We start from the raw sequence: 22,657 nt of genomic DNA, 5'->3' as shown, positions 1-22,657 counted from the left end.
GTATTTCTTCACATTTTTATTCATGAAAGGGCATCATCAGTGATTCTGAGATTCTCTTTGAAAAAATTTATGTTTATAAGTTTGTAGCTTCAGTCATATATATGTATACATACATATGTTGTTATATATATATATATATATATATATAACAACATTATTTAACAACATTTAGTTGTGGGCATTTTACTTTAAGTTGACTTACATCAGTATACATACACACAGTATACATACACACATATACATCAGTATACATACACGCACACATACACACAAACACACACACACTGTTTTACTTTTATTTTGGAATTATTTTGTCTTGGCCAAAAAATGATTTTGTCACTGAAGAGAACTAAAAACATAAGAAATAGAATGATAAATATCAACTTGAATTCCTAAAGAGGAGGCTTGGATTGTATTTTGGTAAAACAAAGTTTTTTTTTTAAGCCTTTTAATGCTCAATTATAAGGGATGGCTTGTTTTCACTTTGATGTAGGAACAACTGAAAATGAAGGATCAGTCACTGAGAAAACTACAACAAGAAATGGACAGTTTGACATTTCGAAATCTGCAGCTTGCCAAGAGGGTAGAACTACTTCAAGATGAACTGGCTCTTAGTGAACTCCGAGGCAAGAAAAATAAGGTATGGCAAATAAAAGCAAGTTTATGTTACCTTGTCCTAGGATGCAGACTTCTAGAAGCTACCCTGGTTTTAACAGAAGACCCCACCTCCAGATTCTCTAAATTCTGTTATTACACCTGGATGTGGGATCAAGAAAGCAGACATATATTATTATATACTAAATATTAGAGGCACTTTCACTTGAAAGTGAGTTTTAAAGACTTTATTAGGAACCATCATGCACATAGTATATTTAGTGGCTGATAAATTTATTAATTTATATATTGTTGGTCAAAATCCAAGTTGCTATAAACCTAAACTACAGCAAATAAAACAAGTTGTCAATGTGTAACTGCTCATGTGAAGCTAGTAGGTGAAATATTTGTAACTTAAGTTTGTAAGTTTGCTGCAGGTATTGTACTTATGAGACCTATTGTCCTGAGAAATAAAAAAAAAATTCCCTATGGTTTTACATACTGAGCAAAATTCTTACTGCTCTTAAGATGGATTTGAACATGCTGTGATTAAGAAGTTGAGCGTTTTTGTGATTTGTAATTTGTAATTTTTTGTTATCTGGACATTCTGTGATTAAGAAGTTGAACTTTTTTGTGGGGGAGGGCAGGAGCTAGTGATTAGTCTTTAAGTCCCATGTGTATATACACAGATTCCCACAAATGTGTAGATTAAAACAGTAATAATAGAGTGATAGGGACAAGAAAGCCCTTGGGATAGAGGGGAGAGCACAGGATTTGAAGTTTAGAGTTGAATTCTTTGTCTGCCATTTATAGTTCTGTGACTTTATGCAAATGTTTTAGTCTTTCAACCTCAATTTCTCTGTCATTATAATGGAGATGATTTTCTCAGGTTTGCTGTGAAGATTAAATTGGATTATGTTTTTACAGTGCCTGTAACTGCACTTGCATATGATGGGCAGTTGACTTTATGGGTTAATTTACCCTACATGAAAGAATTCTCTAGATTGGTAGCTTTTAAATAAAATGGAAAGAGAGAGGACTAAACAGATATGTATTAGAGTTCCTTGGAAAATTGTCAAAATACACTTGACTTGGAAATTCTGAAAGACTTGGGGCAGGAATATCCATCTATGCTTCAAACATCTTCCGCAGATTCATTTGATCCTCTCCCTGGGCTATTTTCACAGAGGTTTAGGTGTAACACTTTTAAATTAACATTAATTAGTGCTTTCCAAATTTGGAAGCACTAGGGATATGTCAGGATATGTCATTTAGCCATTATTCTTATGCATTTCCTTCTCTAAACTTGATGGATATTTAGTTGTTTGTTTGTTTTTTTTAATTAAATAGCCCATTTCCACAGGGCTTTCTAATCATTCCTTCTTTTTGGATCAGTGGGGTGACTTCATTTTAAGTGAGAAGTGAGAGCACAAGTAAAGCAGAGAAGGGTGGTGACTGATGTCTAAAGAGTTTCATTGTTAGACCGTCCCTTGAATAATCTCAGCTCTTGTATTCCATGACAACAAATGTTCATTGTTGCTACTTTTTAAAAGTGCTATTCTTTTCTGTAAAAAAGTTAATTTTGGTTAGAAAGCAAAAGGAAGGTATTTTTCATAATCTTCAAGCTTTTTTCTTATAGCTTTGTATGATTTCTTAAAATAAAAATTTAAGTGAATATTGTATAAACTTATATTTGTGAATGCTATTAAAAATTTATTTCAGTATCTTAAAGGAATTTAATAGCACAGATTCATGGAGTTGATAAGACCATCATTTTTCAAACAAAAAGATCAAATTAAAATTTTATTTATTAACATATTTATGTAACTACCTTTTTGGGTCTGCTCTGTCTTCCAACGAATCTACTCCTGAATTCATCTGCAAAGTATAGTGATTTTTATCTGTTCTTTTCTCTCTCTTTTGTAAACTTTCTTGCCCATGGCAATATTTGCAGTTCCAACTTTGTCACGTAGGAAAAGTTAAATGATGGACTGTGTACCTTTTGCAGGATTGTTTGAGAATGATGAACACGTAGAAGAGACAAGCTACTAAGATGATAGAGAATCTGTGTCATTAGGATGTTTCTCTAAAGGATAAAAGTTATGTGGACATAACTTATTCTTTCCATCAGAAAAGTGGAGAGTCTTCTTCTCAGCTGAGTCAAGAGCAGAAGAGTGTCTTTGATGAAGATCTGCAAAAGAAGATTGAAGAGAATGAGCGATTGCATATACAAGTGAGAAAATCTTTTTTTTGTGATTAAAAAAATGGGCATCATCTGGAATGTGGAAAGCCTATGCACATTTATTGAAATAAAGATTATGAGATAGAGTGTTTTGTGTACATGTGGGTGTTTTAGATCTCATGTGATTGTTAGGTATGTCTGTCACTGTCATTTATTTCTTAAATATCGTATCTTAACATGTGGTAAAGTAGTTGTTACCCTTCTCTGAAGTTTGTCTTTCTTCAGAGGATAGCACAAAACTTTATAACTGAACAATACAGAGATTTGCTGATACTACTCATTTTATATAGAAAATAATTGAATGGATTATTTAGATGGGTCTTTATTAATAAGTAGTGTTTACATTTTAATTTATTGCTGTTTAGTTGGTTTGTAATCTGTTCCGTCATTAGTCTTTAAGGTCTGTTTGGGTCCAGATCATATTGGTTTTGTTTGTCCAGCCCCAGGATAAAGGCTCCCTCATGACAGGTCCTCAAATATTAATGGAATTTTGAATAATCCGTGTCTGCCCCTAAATTACTCTGCATATTGTAAGAGTCATAGTGTATTGTATCTAGCTCTGTCTCCTGATTGTTTTTGAAATGGTGAGTGAAGTCAAATGGTAGAAAAGAAATATGCACTAGTTCTCAGACTTTGAAAACATTTAAACAAATGAACTTTTGACCCCACTGCATTTATGTTATCAAAATTCCTAATTAGCATTAGATGTCAAGGAAAAGAGCTATACCTGTTTTCAGAATAATGTCTGTTTGATTTTTGATTATTTAATTATAGATGCTAGCCTAATGGGAAAGTTATACTCTAGTTATTTAAATTCTGTGTGCCAGAAATTGTTTGAAATAGAAATTCATGAGACTAGGAGGAAGGAAGTATAGGCTTTGGAGTAGATTTCTTGTGTTCAGATCTCATTTCTGCTATATTTTAGCTGGGAGACGTTTGACTGATTATATAGCCCCTTTAAGATTCCATTTCAAGTTTCTCATCTGTAAAGGAAGAATACATTGGTGAAATGGGACAAAGCCAGGGGACCAGGGATGACCTGCTTAGTGAATTCTCACAGCTTGCTTCAGAACCCAAAACCACATATGGTTTATTAACAGAGGGAGAAGAAGGAAAAACAGAGAGAGAAAATGAGGAAAGAAAACTTAATAACTGGTGCATGGCCAGATGCCATCTGTGCTATCCTAGATGTTGTCCATTGAACAGAGTCAGGGTCCAAGTCGAGGCAAGATGGTGATTGCCAAAGTCCTGCTATTAATGTGACTGCTAAGACAGAAACTAGAGCGTAAGTGGGAGTCAGCCCTGCAACTTCTTTCTGGAAGTCAGGGTAGAGTGGAAATCTCTGCCTTTCCAATCAAGCTGGCCGCAGGTGCTGGTGGGTGCCCGGCATGGTGGCTTGGTGCAGCTTGGAGAGGGACCCTCTCTATGCCTCAGTAGAGATACTTCTGTGAATCAGCTGTCAGAGAGTAGGAAACTCCAGAGCAGGGCAGCCATGGTGTGGAGCAACAACTTCTTGGCCTTACAGACTAACTGGAAGATATTCTTTCATCAGTAGCACTATCTCTGCCACACTGAGGATTCATTGAGGTGTAAGGTCTGTGTGGGTTTTGCATAATGAGCATATGGGGGCTTATGGAATGTATTAGTTTGTATGTATGTATTAGTATACTGTGAAAAGAGAAAATAATCTTGTCTTTTCAGTTTTTTGAAGCTGATGAGCAGCACAAGCATGTGGAAGCAGAGCTGAGGAGTCGACTGGCTGCTCTAGAGACAGATGCGGCCCAGCACCAGGCCGTAGTCGATGGCCTGACACGGAAGTACATGGAAACCATTGAGAAACTGCAGAATGACAAGGCTAAACTAGAAGTAAGCCCCACTGTTGATGAGAACACATTAAGCAAATAGTCAAGGCTTTTGGGAACAGTCTGTGTACTTCATAGAACACAAAGTTAGTCTTTCAAGAGAAATTGCATATGCACTGTCTTCTAAATGTGCTCTCATCTGTAGCCTGAGTTGTCTGCTTTTCTTTTTCTTCTAAAATTCAGGTAAAATCTCAGACTCTAGAAAAGGAGGCCAAGGAATGTCGACTTCGAACAGAAGAATGGTATGTGGAAACACGAATTCCAAGGGGCCCTGAAGTAAGAATCAGAAGACCTGAGTTTTGGTTTTAGCAGCTTCTCTGTCTTAATTTTCTCACATTTGAAATGAGACAAGAGTAGATAATCTTCGGTGACCTTTTTCAGTTCTGTCACCGATGGGGCCTACACATTCTTGGTAGAGTAGCTTGTGAAGTAGTCCTTAGGGTGCAGATGTTTTGAGTCATGGCAGATAGCTAATGCCAGAAAGCTATTTGGGGCTCCTGTACTAAGGATTCCATACTCTGTTTCAGGGTACTCTCAAAAGAAGGCCTTCTGATAGTCCTAGGCAGGCAAACTGACTAATAATCACTATGCCGACCTTTTAATGGAACATTCTGATAAAATAAAGGTTATTAGATTTTGTAGATATACAAATCTCAAAATACTACTTACCAATGGGTGGTAAAAGCACATCCCAATATTTAATTGATAGATGCCATAATAAAAAAAGGTAAATTAACATTATCTTAGGTTTCAGTAGGCTCAATCAATTGAATTTCTTACTTTAGTTGCATTGATAGGATTATATTCATGGTTTAAATGTGTAACAGTGCTTTCATAATTGAATCAAAAACAGAAACATTAACAAATTTTGAGCACAGTATAAAAAGATCTGATATAATATTTAAGAAAATACTGTTATATTGAATAAACTTTTATGTGTTGTAAGGAGAAAATTAATGATTTTGAAGTGGTTCTATGATTACTTTGAGCTTGGGGGAATAAATTTAAGATTGTGTAAGATATAGGACTGTGATAAATACTTCCAAACTTCCAAGTTATTCAGCTGAAGTCTTTAGGGAAGTTTTAGATTTAAGTAATTTTGTAATTAGATTTTGTAATTTTCTTTTCTTTTTCTTAAATGATTCTTACTTAGAGTATCCAAAATGACAGGCACAGTTCTTAGAAAGCCTCACCACCTGTTAAGGTAACAGTCAAATAAGGATCCATTCTTTGATTGGTGATAATGTAGTTTCTATTTTTGTCTTTCAGTCAATTACAGTTAAAGAATCTTCATGAAGATTTGTCAGGTAGATTAGAAGAATCCTTATCAGTCATCAATGAAAAAGTACCCTTTAATGATACAAGTAGGTATTATGTACAGTTTTCCATAATTTACAGCATTGAAGTTCTCTGTAGTAGCCAACTAATTAAAATAATTTCTAACATATTTGGCAAAAATCTTGAGTTGATGTGTTTGGGCTCTCATTTTTAGGGATATTTTATGTTGTTTCATAAGTATTCCAAAGCCAGCTTTCTTGGAAGAAGCCCAGATCTGTATTTTGAAAATTGCATTTGTTTAGCTTGTTTCAAGGTGAAAACAACAATACTTGGAAATCAAGTATCTACATATTTGCACAACAAATGGTGGAGGGGAGAATGGTGATGGGAGGTGAAACTTCTCAGCCTGCTGTTTCCTGCCCCTTGAAAAATCCTCAGTGATAGGAAACTACTCCGGTCTGGTAATTTACACATCCAAAAGCAACAAAAAGAACTTTTAAAAAGAAGTAAAATATTGACTTATATGTATACTAGGTGACAGATTTGTGAACATTAGATAAGATTTAAATCAGAATTTTGAAAACAATGAAAATGTTTAATTATTTGGATTTTGAAACTTACATTCTAAGACATACACACTTCCTGTTTTACAGTCACATGATTTAAGTTTTTTACTTCCCATAAACTTTTTTTAGGAAAGACCTAAAAAGAGGAAAGAAAAGAACAGCATTTTGATCTAACGTAAAATAAGTGTTGTCATTATTATATCAAAAACCTATAACTCCACTGTTTGAAAACCAGGCCTATTTGTAATTTCTACATTTAATGTAAGTAGCACTAGCATATTTTCATCCACTAGACTTGAAACCTTAGTATTTTATTTTTATTTTCCCTTTAATCCTTGCTTTAATTTGCTATCAGTTTCTAGTAATTTCTTTCTAAATCTCTTGGATTTATTTTTTCTTATACAATGCTATATAGTTGCCACTCTGCTTTAGATCCTTATGTCACATGAGGGTTACTGTCCTAAATGTTTAGATATTGTTTGCTGTCTACCAAGATGATAGAAAACAGGGGGAATGTAAGAATATATGATAAAAATCTTTTCCCTTAAGGAATTTATAGTCCTAGTTGGGGAGAGATAAGGTACAGAAATATTTAAAATTTACACCTACTTGTTCCAAAAAGAACCTCTTTAGAATTTCAGAGGAAAGGACAGATTACTGCTGGTGGTAGTGTTTGGGGAAATATTTTTTAGAAGAAGTGTGCTTTAATGTAGGTCTGGATTCCTAAGTTTTATTGCACAGAAATGAGTGAGAATGAGCCAAAGAGCATGGAGTGTCGTATGTAAAATGAAAAGTGCCATCCTAGCCTGACAAGCAACATTTAGTTAATTATGACAGGAAGCCAGAGTGAGAGGGATGTGGAGAGCAATGATGTGTTAGTTTAGAAAGGGAGGGTGAGCCTGGACCCCAGCGTTCTGGGCAAAGAATTTGGCACTTAATTCCCAAGGTTTTGGAGCTGTTGGGGAAACTTTTGATTTAGGAAATGTCATAATGAGGTGTGTACCCACTTAGTTAATCTGGTAACACAGTATAGACTACCCTGGAATGGGAGGAGGGGAGCTGACACTGTTGATGGTTCTGGTGTGCTCTCTGGAGACTGGAGCCTGAGTCTTCAGAGATACAGAGAAGCAGGAGTGAGGGAGGAGGCAGTGTTGTGGAAAGATGTGCAGAAATCAAACAGGCAGATGAGGAACAGTTTTCTGGGAATGATGATGAGGCTAACTCTGTTCTTTAGTTTCTTTTTTTTAATTTAAATTTTATTTTTATATTCCCCATACAATTACAACCCCCTTATTTTGACCCCAATCCCTCCTTTCCTAACCCCTACCTCCCAGAGAGTGTCTCTGGTTCATAGTTGTTTGTTGATTTTGATATTTTCTTTCTTATAGTTATTATTTTTCCTGGTCCCTTATTTAAGTTTTCTAGATTCCTGCTATGAGTGAGACCATCCTGTAATTTTCTTTTTCTTTCTGGCTTATTTCGCTGAGCATGATCCCTTCTAGCTCCATCCATGTTGCTGCAAATTGCATGTGTTTATCTTTTTTGAATGCTGAGTAATATTCCATGGTGTATATGTACCACATCTTCTTGATCCAGTCATCTATTTTTGGGCATTTGGGTTGTTTCCAAAGCTTAGCTATTGTAAGTAATGCTGCTATAAACATAGGGGTGCAGGTGCTCTTTGGAGTTGATGTTTCTGTGTCCTTTGGGTAAATACCTAGGAGTGGAATTGCTGGATCATATGGAAACTCTATGTTTAGTAGGTCAAGAAATCTCCACACAGCTCTCCATAGTGGTTGGACCAGTTTGCACTCCCACCAACACTGCAGGAGAGTTACTTTTTCTTCACAACCTCACCAACATTTGTTGTTGCTAGTTTTTTTAATATGTGCCGTTCTCACTGGTGTAAGAGGGTATCTCATTGTAGTTTTGATTTGCATTTCCCTGATTACAAGTGATGTTGAACATTTTTTCATATGCCTGTTGGCCATTGTTCTTTAATTTCTGACTGATAAATTGGTGTATGACTACTTACCCAAAGCTGTATGCATTCATAAATAAAAGATTAAGCTTTGGGTGAGAAATTGATGTTGACTCATGGATGAATGAGCCCTCATGTTGGGGTGGTAAGAATGAGGGGTTAGTTACCAGATTTGGGATCTCTAGAATGCTAATTTCTAAGATACAGGAAGGTTTTAACCTATGGCTCAAATCAAATACATATAACCACAACATGAATTTATTGGGGGAAACCCATATAATAATAATATGTGCATATGATATAGTTAGCAAAAAAGGGGGAAGGTAACAAACCTCTTGTCAAAGCCTGGGGAGGCAGGCATATAGGGCACGTGGGACCTGGTCCAGAGAGAATCTGATAGCTCCTGTCTACAAGGATGGGAATTGCCTCTTCTCTGGGCTAGAGTCCCAGGCAGGTCTCATCAACCCTGGAGAAAGCTTCAAGACTGCCTCAAATTTGGTGGCTATATTTGTACCACTTTTCAGAGGCATATAATCAGGATCATCTGTTAATTTTGATTTAGGAGGGCCCTCTCTGCACAGCTAAGTTTTTATATGACCTTGCCTTTTGCATGTCAGTGTTTTTGTAAACAAATAGTTGCTTTTTAATTGATAACTTGCTTGATCTTATTTGCTCCCACCTTTCCACCATCGATGGTCATTACAGTATCAAAGCATATAACATCCATTAGTCAGGATCATTATAGTATCAATAGATAGAATGGGTACTAAGTGCAAAGAGGCCTGCGCTGCATCCTTAGACATTCTCCATCACCCTGATCAGGAAGAAGAGAGGGACTGAGGTAAAAAGGAGCTGGAGAAATGAGATAGAAGCTGCCAGAGAAGGGAATGGTGCTGGTCAGTTCTTTGCAGTCGTGGAGAGGTCAGAGAGGTCAATGATAGTAAAGGCAACAAGATTTGGTGACTTTGAGAGAATTAGTGACCTTTGAGAGAAGTGCTTCCATGCACAGTGGAGGTGGACACCAGATTGCTAGCACAAGGGTTTAAGGTGAATGAAAACAGGCAAAGACATGCTGTTTTTGGAGCAGTGGGAATGAAGGAAATGGGAAAGGGTGAGCGCTGAGTACCACAGCAGTGCAAAAGAAGAGGTTGTGTGCACACAGGATGGCTGAGGGCAGAGCATTATAAATAAAGCATTAAAGAAGTAAAGGGCAGAGCATATAAGTAAACAGAGTTAACCAAGCTACATCAAATGTTGTTTTGTTTTTGCTAATGAGATGATTGTAGATATATGGAGGGGTGATTGAAGGAGTAGGCTTTTCAGGGCTCAGAGGAACTGTTGCTAGGAACCTGAGGATAGGGTATGTAAAGTTGCAGACTACATGATGGAGGCTGTAAAGGGATCACCTGTGCTTTGGCTCTGTCTTGGCATTGTGGTGGGAGGGCAACCCATCTGTGGAGTTGGGGGGGAAGGGGAAGGAATGGTATTCGGGCTTAAAATGGAAAGGATTTAGAGTAGATGCCATGGGACAGCATTGAAAATGGGCTGCTGAATAATAGCATTGACATCTCACTTAAGGTAGGGCACTCTGATCTGGTTTTGTGTTAGCAAAAGCATTGTTGAAAATGAGGGACAGCCTAGGAAGGAAAGCAAGCAAGGATCAAAGAGGGATGATAGCAGAATAGAGAGAGAGAGATTGATGGACACAAGACCAAACTCGGTATACATAGCTGATTTAATAGAAGAGGGAATGTATGAAAGAGTTGGATGGCATAGGGGTTTTCCGATTAGATTTTGGTACTGGTATCTTTCTATCTGAGGACACGGGCAGAGGAGGGAAGCTGTGAGTGACCAAAGTGGTGAGCAGAGTTGAGTAGAGATGAAAGTCTTTAAAATCTGTAGGTCAGGAAGTGTGATGCCAGATGTTGGGAAGCTAGAAGAGGACTGTGAAAAAGATGGAAATTAACCAGGAAAAGTTAGGATTGAGTCATAGAGATCAGTTGTAGCAATGATAGGTTTTTCAAATATTGTGTTGTCATGAAAACAATGGTATTTTTGGATGACTAGTATGGCAGCTGTGTAAGGGTTATTCTTGAATGGAGAATAACTGAAAATACAAGAACATTGTGATTCTTTCTAAGTAATCTTGACAGGCCCCAGAGAAATTTTTGAAATGATTTCTTAGGTACACAGAGTTTTTCATTTTTGTATACTTTTATCCTAAAAGTAAAAAAAAATTAAAAGAATTACTTTATCTGAGAAATAACTAATTCTGTGTAAATTCCATTATTTTTATAATGTGATATAGTGGCTTTGATCATTTAAAATTTTTTTTTTTTTAAAAGATTTATTTATTTATTTATACAAGCACTGGGTACAGTCAGAAGTGAGGGAGGGTGAGAGAATTCACCAGAGCCAGAGCGGGGAGCAGAGCAGGCAGAAGGACCGAAGTACACTGCTGAGGGGAGCAGCGGGCGTCAGGAGAGGTCTGCGCGCCATGTGGGACCCTCCTCCAGTGGCCAGGGAGCAGCCGGGGATCGAACTGGCGCTGCAGAGGCTGCGGGCAGCTTTGCAACCCAGCGCTCAACCGCTGCGCCACCGGGGAGGCCCGATCATTTAAAATTTTTATGTAAAGTTGATTTTATTGCAGAATATTCATTATTTTGCAGCTATGTCATTTTTTTTTGTTAATATAAAATGAAAGACTTAATGTGCGTGTTTTTGTTTTGTAGAATATAGTCACTATAATGCTCTGAATGTTCCACTCCACAATAGAAGACATCAGGTAAAGATAAAGTTTTATTTTCAGTTATATACTTGTCAGACTTTTCTGAAACAAGAATTTTGAGAATAATGATTTGAAGTTGACTTTAACTGTATACTAAAGCTCTAACTGTATTTTAAAGCTGAAGATGCGAGATATTGCTGGGCAGGCTCTGGCTTTTATTCAGGATCTTGTGAAGGCCCTTCTGAACTTTCATACCTATACAGAACAGAGGATTCAAATTTTTCCTGTTGATTCTGCCATCGACACGATATCTCCATTGAATCAAAAGGTAAAATTAACTCAAGATACCTTATTTGCCCTGAACCAGTAGGGAGACATGTTATTTATTTTCAGATCATTTCAGTACATCAGCCAAGTACTTTGGAGTTGATGGGAACAAACTATAAATCATAGTCTTGACCCTTAAGCTAAGTAGGACAAACATGAAGATTCTTTTTTTTTTTTTTTAATAATAAATTTTATTTTTATATTCCCCCATACAATTGCAAACGCCCCATTCTGACCCCAATCCTTCCCCTCCCGCCCCCCAACCCCCCAAAAAGTGTCTCTGGTTCATAGTTTTTTGTTGATTTTGATTTTCACTTTCTTATATTCATTTTCCTGGTCCCTTATTTAAGTTTTCTAGATTCCTGCTATGAGAGAGACCATCCGGTATTTTTCTTTTTCTTTTTGGCTTATTTCGCTGAGCATGATCCCTTCCAGCGCCATCCATGTTGCTGCAAACTGCATGTGTTTATCTTTTTTGAATGCTGAGTAATATTCCATGGTATATATGTACCACATCTTCTTGATCCAGTCATCTATTTTTGGGCATTTGGGTTGTTTCCAAAGCTTAGCTATTGTAAACAGTGCTGCTATAAACATAGGGGTGCAGGTGCTCTTTGGAATGGATGTTTCTGTTTCCTTTGGGTAAATACCTAGGAGTGGAATTGCTGGATCATATGGAAGCTCTATGTTTAGTAGGTCCAGAAATCTCCACACAGCTCTCCATAGTGGTTGGACCAGTTTGCACTCCCACCAACAGTGCAGAAGAGTTCCTTTTTCTCCACACCCTCGCCAACATTTGTTGTTGCTAGTTTTTTTAATATGTGCCATTCTCACTGGTGTGAGATGGTATCTCATGGTAGTTTTGATTTGCATTTCCCTGATTACGAGTGATGTTGAACATTTTTTCATATGTCTGTTGGCCATTTGCATTTCCTCTTCAGAGAAGTTTCTTTTTAGCTCTTCTGCCCATTTTTTGACTGGATTATTTTCTTTGTTGTTGCTGAGTCTCATCAGCTCTTTGCAGATTTTTGTGATCAGTCCTTTATCATTAGTGTTGGGTGCAAAAATGTTCTCCCAGTTGGTGGGGTTTCTCTTTGTTTTTGTTATTGTCTCTTTTGCTGTGCAGAAGCTCTTTAATTTGATGTAGTCCCATCTGTTTATCTTTGTCTTCACTATCACTGCTTTGGGTGATGTGTCTGTAAAGATGTCTTTGATGTGCAAATCCCGTAGTGTTTCGCCTATATTTCCTTCTATGTATTTTATGGTTTCAGGTCTTATGTCTAGTTCTTTAATCCATTTTGAGTTGATTTTTGTGTATGGTGTGAGGTAGTGGTCAAGCTTCATTCTTTTGCATGTAACGACCCAGTTTTCCCAGCACCATTTATTGAACAAACTTTCTTTGCTCCAATGCATAGTCTTTGCTCCTTTGTCAAAGATTAGTTGACCATAAATCTGTGGGTTTATTTCTGGATTTTCTATTCTATTCCATTGGTCTGTATGTCTGTTCTTGTTCCAATACCATGCAGTTTTGAAGATTCTTAAGAAGTTAAATACTCAGGGAGCTGTAAAAGGACCTCAGTGTGAGTGAGTGATATGGCCAGTAGACCATGGGTCATCAAGGAGGGAGACTGCTGTGGTAGTGTCTGTAAAAGATTCTTTGGCAATTTGAATGGACTTTGAAAAATGGGCAGAATTGGAATGGAGAAGCAGAATAGCAGATCCCCATACTCCCCTCCCCCAAGAGGTAAAAACGAGCAGAATCCTTGAGCTAAAAGCATAGGAGAGAGAGTGAAAGGGTGTATGTGTAGGGCAGTGAGGGAGCTCTGAGAAAAATGTGTCAAGTGTTTAAAGGGGAGGAATGAGAGAAAAGTTTGGAAGGAGAAAATATGGCTCCATCCTCTATAAGGCTCCTGTGGACAGGTTAAGGTAGAGACCTTCTCTTTATATGTAGGATTAAGCCTTTTTATAGCTTTTTGACCAGGTTATGACATAATGAAAAGTGCCATTTTGTTATTGGAAAGATTAATTTTGTTGTCATTTTTCTCTCTTCCTTTTTTATAGTCACGGTATACTTTCATCATTCAGTTTGTTTAAAAGCAAAAACATCTGTGTGATACAGTTGACCTTTTCCCTTCCTGCATGTTTGTGGAGTGGGAGTGAAACTGCTTGTCCAGTTCAGCTGTGAGGGCATTGTGAGACTTTGTGAGGATTAAACGAGGAATAAGAAGAAGGTTAAAAGTCACTTCTCAGTCCATGTGCGCTTTTGGTACTGGACAAATTTTGTTCCTCTTTTTTTTTCTCCCCAACCAGTTCTAAATAAGGATTTAAGGTAGCTTGTAAAACCAGATTTAACTGAAGAGGATAGTATGTTAGTGAGTATATTAGTTATGCATTGCTGTATAATAAATTACCTAAAAAATTTAAAGTAACAAACATTTATTCTCTCATTCAGTTTCTGAGTTGAGAATTTAACTAATTATAGCTGGGAGTTTCTGGCTCACAGTCTGTCATATTATTATGCATAGCTTGTGAGATTCAAATATATATTTTTTCTATATTTTACCTTTGATGCTTTTGCCTATGTGGTTTTTATAATGAGTTTAAATTATTGAAGGAGATTTAGAAACCATTTGTTACAAAATGACCTGAGTGTTTAGACTCGTTCAGAGAATCATAAACTGGATGTTTAGACCCATAAACTTTGAGTTCAACTTATCTTACAGCTCTAAAAGCCAAAGTCCAGAGAGATTTCGTTGCCCAGGACATATATCTGTATTGTTTTAGCCCTGTCAATTGAATCACATTTCTGTAAAATGAGACCTTACAGCTCTATATTGAGTAATCAAAATTTGAGCTGTTATATAAGTACTTAGATAATTGAGATAGCTTATAAATGAAAATTTTCTTTTTGCTTTTCTGAATCTTAATACTAAGTTAGTCCTTTGTATATAAAATATTAATAACAGTTATAAAACTTTTTATATCCTCATTTTGATGGCAGTTATATTTCTGCAATTTGTTAACCCTGAATACTGTATACAATAAAAATGAGAAACTGACTTCAATAGATTTGTTTTTTTAAAAAATGAAATACTTAACACAAAAATGTGTCAAATAGTTTAATTTTTCATATCCCGCTCTCCCCCCACCCACCCCAATTGGGACTCTAGTTAAGAAGGAAGTGTTTAAGGAAGACCCTTTGGTGCTGGGTTGTTATGCTGTATCCCTTCCCCAAGTCTGCCCTTGCCTCATATAGTTCCTTGCTTTGCAGTGGACTGGGTGCTTGGGAATAGTATCTGAGATTATTAGAGGGGAGCATTTCTGTGTAAAACCCAGATTTCCCAAAAAAAGTTTGCAAAAGAACTTAGGTTTATAAATCAGCAATTCCATTTACAAATGTGTCGATATTTATTATATTTTCCAGTGATATAATTCAGAATTCTTTCCCTTTTTAGTTCTCACAGTATCTTCATGAAAATGCATCCTACGTCCGCCCTCTTGAGGAGGGAATGCTTCATTTATTTGAAAGTATTACTGAGGATACCATAACTGTCCTGGTAATTTTCTTCTGTGTTTTATTTCTGAAAGAGCTAGCCTCATTGTCAAATAACTTTATTTATTAACCTTGGAATTGTTTTCTTTTCTAGGAGACAACTGTGAAATTGAAAACTTTTTCAGAGCATTTAACTTCTTACATATGTTTTCTCAGGAAGATTCTTCCTTATCAGTTAAAAAGGTACTTATATCTCCAGGCCTGGGAGCTTTGGGAATTGTGGGCATTCATGTGACCTTTGCTGGATTTACTAAAGTAGTAATAGAAAGCCTGACCTTTCTTCACCACAAGCAATTTGGACTTGTGGCAAGTCAGGAAAATCCTGACTTGAACTGCTTAAATTTGTATTTAAGAAAAAAAATTGTACTTGGTCATCTAGGATCTTTCAGCACTTTTTTGTACAGGGGCTAATGCTATGACCAACTAATGCTGTGTGAACCAGTATTTTCAATGATTATGAATGGCACATTTATTGGAAAAAAATGGCCATTTTGGGCATTATTCTTTTGCTGTAAATATCTACATGGGGTTACAACAATTAACATGTACATTTGGATCTATAATCCTAAGGTATCTTTAGAATGGTATGTTCTTGATTTTATTATTGGTAGTTTATTTAGATGATAAGCTAAAACTTTTATCTACTCCAACCCTTACAGGATATGTCATTTAGTAATCTTTATTCTATCTTAAATATTTCTGGAAAGGCAAGAGAAAATAATTTATGTAACTGGAAATTATAATATTGCTTGTATATTTTGATACTTTTGGTCCAAAACTACCAAGAATCTTAATTCATCTAAATCTTTTCACCCTAAGAGTTAGCTTTAAAAAAAAAAAAAAGAAGGGCCTCCCTGGTGGCGCAGCGGTTGAGCCCTGGGCTGCGAAGCTGCCCGCAGCCTCTGCAGCCTCTGCAGCGCAGGTTCGATCCCTGGCCGCCGGCAAGGGTCCCACATGGCTAAATAGACCTCTCCTGCCACGCCTGCTGCTCCCCTCAGCAGTGTGTTTCGTCATTCTGCCTGTTCTGTTCCCTGCTCTGGCTCTGGTGAATTCTCTCACCCTCCCGCGCTTCTGACTGTACCCAGTGCTTGTATAAATAAATAAATAAATCTTAAAAAAAAATTTTTTTTAAAAAAACCAACTTGCTCTAAAAAAAAAAAAAAGAAAAATTCAATTGGAACAAAAGAGAAATAAGAACAAATATAGTACATTACAAAGTAAGTTTTAGAAAATACATACATGAATAACTTATAGATACTAAACATATACAATAATTATGGTTTATAAGTCCTTGCAAAACGAGTTCTAGGCTTTAGCTTATCAAAAATATAAAATTTCATTATTTAAAAAGATACGTGTTTTAAGAGTCATCTTGTTTTCTAATTCAACCTAAGAAGGTATTTGAGTAACAGAATTCTATGATTTGTGCATTTGACACGAGCATGTGTATGTACTATGATATAAAAAATGGAAACGTATAAATGACATCAGATTTCTTTTTATGCAAAGTTCAGAGTCTTTCTTTGGATATAGTTGCTTGAGATTTATGTAGTTTCTTAGAGATAGCTGAAAATTGTTCAGGATACTCACTTTTAAAAAATCTGCCCATTCCTAGTTTAGAAGAAGAATGTGAATCTTCTCTTTGCACGTCTGCATTAAGAGCCAGGAATTTAGAGCTGTCTCAGGACATGAAAAAGATGACAGCTGTGTTTGAGAAGCTTCAGACTTACGTCAGTCTTCTTGCTTTGCCAAGTAAGTGTGTTTGTTTCTTGTTTAACTTGAAGAACTAAGAGTACTAGAATATGGAAGAGGCAGCTGGTCTAGTTTGTGTGAGTGAGAAGCGCCTAGAACCTGGAATCAGAAAAACTTGAATTAAAATCTTCCATCCCTTTATACATTTATGACCTTGGGCAAATCACTTTATTCTCTGTGTCTGCTTTCACACTTACAAAATGGGGGTACATGTGATTGTTAAGTAAAATTTAAGAATGCACTACAGTTATCAGGCATTGAAGACATCTTTTCTTCCTCTTTTTTAAATGTAGAGGACAAGCATACATATATATAGCAGCTTTCCAACAAGTAGCATTGGGGAGGTATAAGTAAAAGTGCTATTTGTTTCCTTTTGGTGTAATTTGAAAAGAGGATTTTTAGGTCATTGAATGGAGCTCAGTTTAAATGATGTCTTTAAGAGTTCTCCCCACTCTTTCTGGTAAATCCTCTCACCCCCCCATACCTCTGGCCTACATTGTCATTTCTTGTATGCATAATATAAATAAAATAAATCTTTAAAAACAAACAAAAAAGAATGCTGTGACTTTGCTGTACTGTAATTTGTTTTTTTGGTAATAGCTTTAACAATTTATATGGGAGACAATTTCTGTCTTTATACCTTACAATTCAATGGTTTTAGTATATTCATAGATACATGCACCATCACTACATCAATTTTAGAATATTTTCATCACCTCAAGTAGAAAGACTGTACATTTTAGCTGTCACCCTTTTATTTGCTTATATCACCCCTTCTCAGCACTAGGCAACTATTTATAGGTTTGTCTATTGGGAACATTTCATACAAATGTGTGGTGTATATTTTTTGTGACTGCTTTCTTTTACTTAGTATATTTTCAAGAGCCCTACCAGTTCAAATAATTGGTATCCTTATAAGGAGATTGAGAGAGATTGAGAGACAGATTGAGACTCAGGGAAGCCACAGGGGAGAAGGCAGAGGCTGGGATTAGAGTTAGGCTGTCACAAGCCAAGGTAAAGTTGGGGCCAACAAAAGCTGGAAGAAGCAAGGAAGGGTTCTCCTCTAGAACCTTTGGAGGGATTGTGGCCATTTCATCAGCTTTTTTCAAACTTTGGCTTCCAGAACTGTGAGAGAATAAATTTCTGTTGTTTAAATCCACTCATTTTCAGTACTTTGTTATGGCAGCCCTAGGAACTAGTAGAAGTACTATCATCTTAACAATGTCAAGTTTTCTGATTCATGAACCTGGTGTGTTTTCTCATCTATATGAATCTTCACTTTCTTTAAACATTATTTTATAGTATTTCTATAGTATAAATTTTGCATCCTGATTTTCTTCTCAGTGGTTAGACCTTGGACATGTGCATAGTCACCCTGGGATGACAATGGTTTTGGGAGGGTTTTTTTACTGTCTCTCTAAACACACCCAGGTTCAAGCTTCATTAATTGCTGGCGTATTGTTCTCTTGTCTTCAGTAATACCTTGGTGACATAAATTGCTTCACCATCTGATCCAATTAAATCTAGATTCTTATGTAGGTGTATTTATAGACCTAACACATACCTAGTAGGTATAGATTTTGAGATCCATATTTGAGACCTGAGGCTCTTTTTCACTGTTTCTTTTGATTTTCTCTGGTAAACCAATTCACCTACAGTTTAGCTAATATCTCTACTGAATCTGCCAATTTCCTCTTAATTGCTTTCCACACAAGCTCCTTTATTTTTGGAGCACATTTAGGCTTAAACTTCTCTATACTCTTGTGAATTAAATCAATTCCTTTGGCAAGAGATTGAGAACTTTATTTTAAAGGCCTGCTCCCTCGGGCTAAATCTCTGCACCTTGACTCAGATGCAGGGGCTGTGAACTATGCGTACTACTATCAGAATGAGGCCTTTGCACCATGGTGGGAGTAGGGCAGCAGCCCCAGGCCTCTTCCCTTGCGTTTCAGTGTGCACATGTCAGTGAGGTGGGGAAGGGTGATCGGGGGTCCTGTATTCTCAGCAACACTGTGCCCAAAGTAGAGACCTCATCCCATGAGTTGGGGCTGGGTGAAAGAAAGAAACCCCACCTCAGAGTCATAATCAAAATTTAGCCTTAGCAGCAGGCAGCCCTTCAGCTGGGAATGAAGGGAAGGAGAGTAATTTTTTCTTGGATTCACCAGTCTGGAGTGGGATTCCTAGCTTGCTGAGCTGTGGGGGGAGAGAGAGAGAGGGTCTTGCTTCACATACTACAGACTTGCTCATCTGGCCTAGTTGTTAATGATTTACTCTTGCAAATGTTTCTTTATTTGCTGTATAACCCATTTCCAGAGTTTCAAATACTTGTTTTTAAATAATTTTCACTAGTTTGTTGGTGAGTGGATCTGTGGAACTGTTCATAATTTCATGCTGGAAGTGGAACTCTGTGAACTTTGAATAATAATAATGTTATTAGTAACCCACTAAATAATATGTAGGGAAAGAAAAAATGAAAGACATCTTAAATAGTAACAAGGTGAAAATCCATAAAGACTTTCTTTTTTTTTTTTTTTTAATAGAGGCATGTCTTATTTATTTATTTATTTTATTTGTTTGTTTGTTTGTTTTTGTTTATACAAGCACTGGGTACAGTCAGAAGCGTGGGAGGGTGAGAGAATTCACCAGAGCCAGAGTGGGGAGCAGAGCAGGCAGAAGGACTGAAGTACACTGCTGAGGGAAGCAGCGGGCGGCAGGAGAGGTCTGCGCACCATGTGGGATCCTCCTCCGGTGGCCGAGGAGCAGCCGGGGATCGAACCAGCGCTGCAGAGGCTGCGGGCAGCTTCGCAACCCAGCGCTCAACCGCTGCGCCACCGGGGAGGCCCACCATAAAGACTTTCATTTCAAGTAGAATCATGAAAGACAGTCCTGCTTAGCAGTTTAATTTTGATGCTTAACCATTAAAAATATCTGTGGACATGGGGGATGCAGATCAGTTAGATACGTTGATATTTTATCACCATTGTATCAGAATGTGTTTGTAATGATTATAAGAGTCATTATTTTAAATTTATCATAAGCAATCTTCATTTTCTTGCCAAAAGTAGAGGGAGGTGGTGGGTTGTTGATTTTTCAGGTGAAATCTTATGGGAAATGTTTAGGCTTGTGATTTTGGTTTCCCAGGTACGGAGCCAGATGGACTTCTTCGGACAAACTACAGTTCTGTCTTAACAAATGTTGGTGCTGCTCTGCATGGATTTCATGATGTCATGAAAGGTGAGACTTGACAAAGAATATAAATAAGCTTAAAACACTTCGTCCCACTTATTCAGATCTGCCTGAGTGAGATTTAAACAAATACTGCCAAGGCTAATAGACCCCAGATAAAGGTTTAGTAGCATTTGGCTTCCATTGAAGTGCACAGCTCACTGCCTTCTGCTTTTCCCATCTGCTTCATTTCTGAAAGTAAACAAAGTGCCGAAGAGAAACCCTATGCACACTACTTTTAGCCAAAAATACATATCACACTGACTTAAGGCAGGTGTGTGAATTTTATCAAACCAGACATGCTATTCAAAGGCATTTAGCAAGATACTTTGCTCTTGTTAGAGACTAAGCAAGAAAGAATTGAGGAAACTAAAGTTTAAAGTCCTCAGAAAGAATGCACTAATTTCCCATACATTTTTATCTTTACAGTGTCCATTTTAACTCCTTAAGGAATGAAAGTCTGTTTTTAAGCTTTGGTCAGTGCTTGTGTGCTTCTAAGAATATGATCTGTTGAAGGGCATTTCATACGCTTCGTAGCATGTGATTCTGGGTCCTGTCTTTTTAATTTGTGTTCCTGATGGCTTTAGGTTTTCTCCTTTTCCTTTTGGAATATGCTGGAGTAAATGAAGGAACAGTGAATGGAATTTTGGTGGTATTTTCTATTCCTGTGCTAATACTATGGTTTGTTCTTGCTAGTGGTTTCTCCAGTATTCTTGTCTAGGAGGGACTAAGGCACTGGAGGGTAGCTATGAAATGAGAGGGGTCTTAAAGCTCCATTTGCATAAAAATCTTAATTTTACTCATATTTCTATCTTATACAAGGCTTTCTAAAGATGCCTTTGTTCATGCATAAGATTGAGAAGATGCCAAGTGGTCAAATCAAAGGATGTTACTGTTATTATTTGGCATAAGCTGATAGAATAATAGGCTCCCTAAACCCACTTTGTGGTTCCTTGAAAATGAACATACGATGAAGAGAGGCTATTGAAAAAGACAAAGTATGGCTGGCAAGCAGATTTTAGGGTCTTGTTGCTAGGTTTACAGTTCAAGTCTGTCTTTTTACCTAGCTTGGAAGACTGTTAAGTATCTCATGAAAAGTCAGAGTGAGCATTAACTTGCGTTGACAGACTAAGTTTTGTTTTTAAGAGAACTCTTTATTTCAAACCTTTTCCTTTCCTGCTTTGCTTGATCTAAGTTGGAAGGATGGCAAGAAGGGAGAAAGAGAAGGGAGGGGAGAAGGGAGAAAGAAAAGAAGGAAGGAAGGCTGTTGTTAGTGTAAAAAGATAAAGAAATTTATAAAAATGTATTCTGCAAGGGATTAAAATGGGAGTGACTTAATTTTTAAACAAGTGGCATTCCAAGTAAAATTTGTTTGACATTTATTCTTATGTCTATAGCAGATTCATAGAAAAAAAATAAAAGAAAAATGAATCTCTAGTGTAGGTCACGCAAATTTTTTTTAATTTTGGAGTTAACGTCAAGACACATCCTAAATAACTAAATATTTGGACTCAAAAAAGTATAAACAATTGGGAGAATTATTATAGTCAAAGTATAGTCGCATTGATCCAAAAGAAGCTGTGCCAGTGTTCTTAGTGTTGTATGTCTTGCATAAGTATTTTAGTCACTTACCAACCTACCAAGATTGCCTGCCAACCATGCTGTATTATAGCATTGTATTTGCCAGTGAAACACTGAATAAAACTCTGTGGTTTGTAGAAAGAAAATGTAAACTAGCAAGTTCAGTATACAAAAATTCTTCAGTGTTCCAGTTAAATTTTCATTTACATGAATATGTTGTGAGTATGTAGAGGATCACTGTTTTTTTGTTTTAAAACATGAACATAATATACCAATTAGTTGGTTCCTTCTCTGTGACAACTGTACCTGGAAATGTAAGATGTTAGCAATAGAGAAAACTGGTTGAAGGGTATACAAAAACTCATCTTTTGTAAATGTAAATGTATCTTACAGGAGAAGTTTGGATACATATGTATATAAAATAGATAAATAAAAATTTCCTAGTTTTAAAATTTTAGTAAAAATAATCTTGTTCATGAAACTAATTTTGTGTTAAATGTCATAATCATTCATATCAGGTTAAATCTCAAGTGCTATTTCTTTATAGTCTTATTTTCTGTTTAAAAGCAACTGAGTTACTTGATTCTAAGTAAATGAAATTTCTGCATACACACCTGGCATAAAAGTTAATTTCCGCATTTTGTGATTTATTTTTAGCTTTGTTGGTAATTTTAATGCTGGAAGTATCCTAAAACATTCAAGGGAGGCCGTATTGCAAACACTTTATTATTTAAAAATATAATTCCCCTTTTTTGTAAATCAATGTTGTCTTAATAATACTCCCCTTTTTTTCCTATTTACAGGACAAACTTGTTTTATTTTTTAGAGACCCAGAAAACCCCACGCTTAGCTGTTTGGCCGTCTCACCTACTATAGTCGTAATATAATTTCTCGTCACACTTTTATGCCTAAGCCTTTTTTCTATGCCTTTCTTCTATGCCTAAGCTCTTCTAACCACAGGCTTCGTT

At 36.6% G+C, this 22,657-nt stretch overlaps 1 protein-coding gene across 2 annotated transcripts in view; it reads left to right on the top strand.

Moving 5' to 3' along the window:
* PPP1R21 (protein phosphatase 1 regulatory subunit 21) overlaps positions 1-22,657 on the top strand; it is a 58,942-nt gene that overhangs the window by 17,381 nt on the left and 18,904 nt on the right. For both annotated transcript variants that reach the window (XM_037528088.2, XM_054687721.1), the window contains exons 3-13: positions 494-640; positions 2,726-2,827; positions 4,538-4,702; positions 4,882-4,940; positions 5,968-6,062; positions 11,256-11,308; positions 11,430-11,579; positions 15,034-15,135; positions 15,226-15,314; positions 16,747-16,883; positions 20,025-20,117. In XM_037528088.2, the coding sequence (XP_037383985.1) occupies positions 494-640; positions 2,726-2,827; positions 4,538-4,702; positions 4,882-4,940; positions 5,968-6,062; positions 11,256-11,308; positions 11,430-11,579; positions 15,034-15,135; positions 15,226-15,314; positions 16,747-16,883; positions 20,025-20,117 (1,192 nt within the window). The remainder of the gene's footprint in view (positions 1-493; positions 641-2,725; positions 2,828-4,537; positions 4,703-4,881; positions 4,941-5,967; positions 6,063-11,255; positions 11,309-11,429; positions 11,580-15,033; positions 15,136-15,225; positions 15,315-16,746; positions 16,884-20,024; positions 20,118-22,657) is intronic.

This window comes from Talpa occidentalis, unplaced genomic scaffold, assembly GCF_014898055.3.
Source record: "Talpa occidentalis isolate TD23 unplaced genomic scaffold, MPIMG_talOcc4v2.1 talOcc4.5, whole genome shotgun sequence".
In the NCBI taxonomy this organism is placed as follows: domain Eukaryota; kingdom Metazoa; phylum Chordata; class Mammalia; order Eulipotyphla; family Talpidae; genus Talpa; species Talpa occidentalis.
The sequence above is the reverse complement of the archived record's forward strand: the minus strand, read 5'-3'. Positions and strand labels throughout refer to the sequence as shown.